General features: G+C 30.8%; 1 protein-coding gene across 1 annotated transcript; it reads right to left on the bottom strand.

Annotated features, from left to right (window-relative positions):
- Positions 1 to 6: 6 nt before the first annotated feature.
- On the bottom strand, positions 7 to 1,346 carry LOC110417714 (azadirone synthase LFS-like; the record flags this gene model as incomplete). Its single annotated transcript, XM_021430194.1, has 5 exons — positions 1,233 to 1,346; positions 793 to 985; positions 417 to 482; positions 227 to 278; positions 7 to 19 (listed from the first exon to the last, which is right to left on the bottom strand). Coding segments are annotated over exons 1-5 (429 nt in total), but the record flags the coding sequence as incomplete, so codon positions are not given.
- Positions 1,347 to 2,742: the final 1,396 nt, after the last annotated feature.

Here is a 2,742-nt window from a genome sequence, read left to right as displayed (position 1 = left end):
TAATCTAGTCCCAGCACACCTGAGGCAGCAAATTTGGCACCATGTAAATCTTGCCGTCTTTTCATTCTACAGGCTCAAATTCTGAAATCCTTCTGCCACTAAAATAATGTCCTACGGGCAGAGGTATCTCATACAATTGTTCAAGCAAAATGTAATCAATGAGCAATTTTTATTCTCATCGGAAAACCATAAATGCCAACATGTGAAACAACAGCAGGGTACTCACAACACTTTCTTATGGTAAGTCTCCATTATGCTTCTCCAAGATGGCAGATTTTCTGAGATTTCCATGCCAGAAAACATCTGATTAGAACTCAATTAAACTTTTATATGAAGAAACTATCTAAACAAAGGATGAATCAAAAAATTTGGGACAACTTTTACAAGATGTTTTTGCATAAGAAAACCATACATACCTTCCAAAGGCCACCGATTGAGGTGATCAGCTAAGGGACCAAAACAGAAACTTTCTTTACTGTCACCTGTTTTTCAACCAGTCACAAGTGTAAAATCTTAAATCATATATGTAAATCAGGAAGAAACAAAGCAAAGTAACTCTACTAAAATGGGTAGATCCAATTAATTAATGGGTCACAAACAGAGAATAGGAAAAGAATTCAAAATCACAAGCATAAAGATCCTGATCACTAAGCAAGGTAATTTTTTTGGTCTCCATGTAATTCCACTAGTATCTCACATCAAACTCGTTGACATGATCATTGAACAGGCAACTTAAGAAAAAAATAAGTAAAAAACAATAAGAAGAAAAAGAGAACTTTAATTAAAAAATACCTTTGGTATTTAAAGACGTATCGAGTTTTCCAGCATAGAGTGCTGTGTAACCTCTGCGATTATTCTCAGCCAATTTCATCTTCTCTTCAACTGGGAGTGAAAAAAACTTGCTACTCTGCTCAAAAACTTCCTTAAGCAATTCTTCCTCCACCCCATGATTCACAAGGTAAAAGAAACCATGGTCCATGCAAGCCTGTTGAGATACAAATATTATAGCCAATTCCGAGAGAAAGTTGAACCTCCTAATCCGAAAAGCAAATTTTATTGCTTTTGGAAGTACATAAATCTTCATACTTGCAAGGTTGTGCTGTTTCCAGCTTCCTAAACAGCATCTTTACAACAACAAATTTACAGAGCCAAACTGCAACTACTTAAGGATTGAACAAAGAGCAAAAGAAAAAACATTGTATTTAACATGCTAGAAGCAAAAGAAAGAAAACCTGACGGATAGAGTTGGCAGTTGAGATGCAATCTGGTGAGGACAAGTCAACAATGGGGAGTTGAAGAGCTTCAGACATTTTTTTTTTTTTGCGTTTCTTTTGCATTTGAACGGAGTTTTGGGGCTGTTCATATATATATATATATATATATATATGGGGTCCACAAAGCTTATCTTCAATTGTTGAGATTACTCTTTTGTTTTTTAAAGGAGGTATAAAGCAGAGAATAAAAATATTAAAAAAAGGTAAAATGATTGCATAGATTTTGATTAGAGATCTTCTTTTTATAAAATAAAGGGTAATTCTATATCATTATTTTATTTTATTTTATTTTGATTAATTAAGTTTTATATCCTTTCATAACATATTAGTTGTTAATTCTTATCCCGTTACTTTATCATTGATTTTTCTTTTTTAAAAAATATAAAAATGTAAATATTTATCATTAAATCAAATATTTAAATATATAAATATTTACATATAAAAAATTTAAAATATATATATAATAAAGTCGGAGGATTAAATAAAAATTTTTTTTTCTTTCTCATTAAAGCATGTACCGAATACTTCATCGATTTTGATTCCTCGACTAAACATTCTTTCTCTAAGCATGCAAAACCCTTTTTTTCTTTTTTTTAAGAAAAATAAAAAGATAGAAATGTTAGGTTACAGCTCGACGAACTGAGAACTATGGAAAGTGCTGCCCTGAGCTCACTTTTAGAAAAAAAACAAAAAAAACAAAAAAATATGGGTGATCCTTGATGAATTGATCCCCCTTCAATTATCAAAAAACTCGGTTTCATCATGATATCTAGACGACAACCATGGCCCATTGCTCCGCTTCTCTGAGTTTGTGATACATGCGAATACCATACCAGTATATGGCAGAGTTGGACCTCTCCCACGGAGGCTGTGAAACATGAGCAATATATCAAGCTATTAATATAAATCTATTAAGACAATAAAAAAAATGAATTTTCAACTACATCATTGTACCTTAATGTACAATTAAAGTATCAAATTAACATATCAAACTATATATTTGCATTATCACCATTGTATCTTTATTGTACAATACGAATGTCATATCAAATATTTTAAATATTTATTTATACCATTATACTTTAATGTATAATAAGAATACCATATATGCCCACACCTAATAGTTTATTTATTTCTCTAAACACTACAAAATGATTCTCATCTTAAGCCAACCAACTAAATCCATCGTGACAGTGAAATAAAACGAATTTTCAATTAACACTATTAAAGCTTAATGTACAATCAGAATATCAAATTAACACGTCAATTTATATCTTCACACAAACACCATTGTGCCTTTATTACATAATAGGAATGCCATAAAAAATATATTAAATATCTATTTTTCACTATTATACCTTTGAAGGTAAAATAAGAATGTATCACATAACAAGATATTAGATTTACAAATCAGCACCATTATTCCTTAATACATAATAGGAATACCACAATGCCCACACCTTATAGT

This window comes from Theobroma umbraticum, unplaced genomic scaffold, assembly GCF_002168275.2.
Source record: "Theobroma umbraticum cultivar Fairchild unplaced genomic scaffold, ASM216827v3 scaffold_30.0, whole genome shotgun sequence".
NCBI lineage: Eukaryota > Viridiplantae > Streptophyta > Magnoliopsida > Malvales > Malvaceae > Theobroma > Theobroma umbraticum.
The sequence above is the reverse complement of the archived record's forward strand: the minus strand, read 5'-3'. Positions and strand labels throughout refer to the sequence as shown.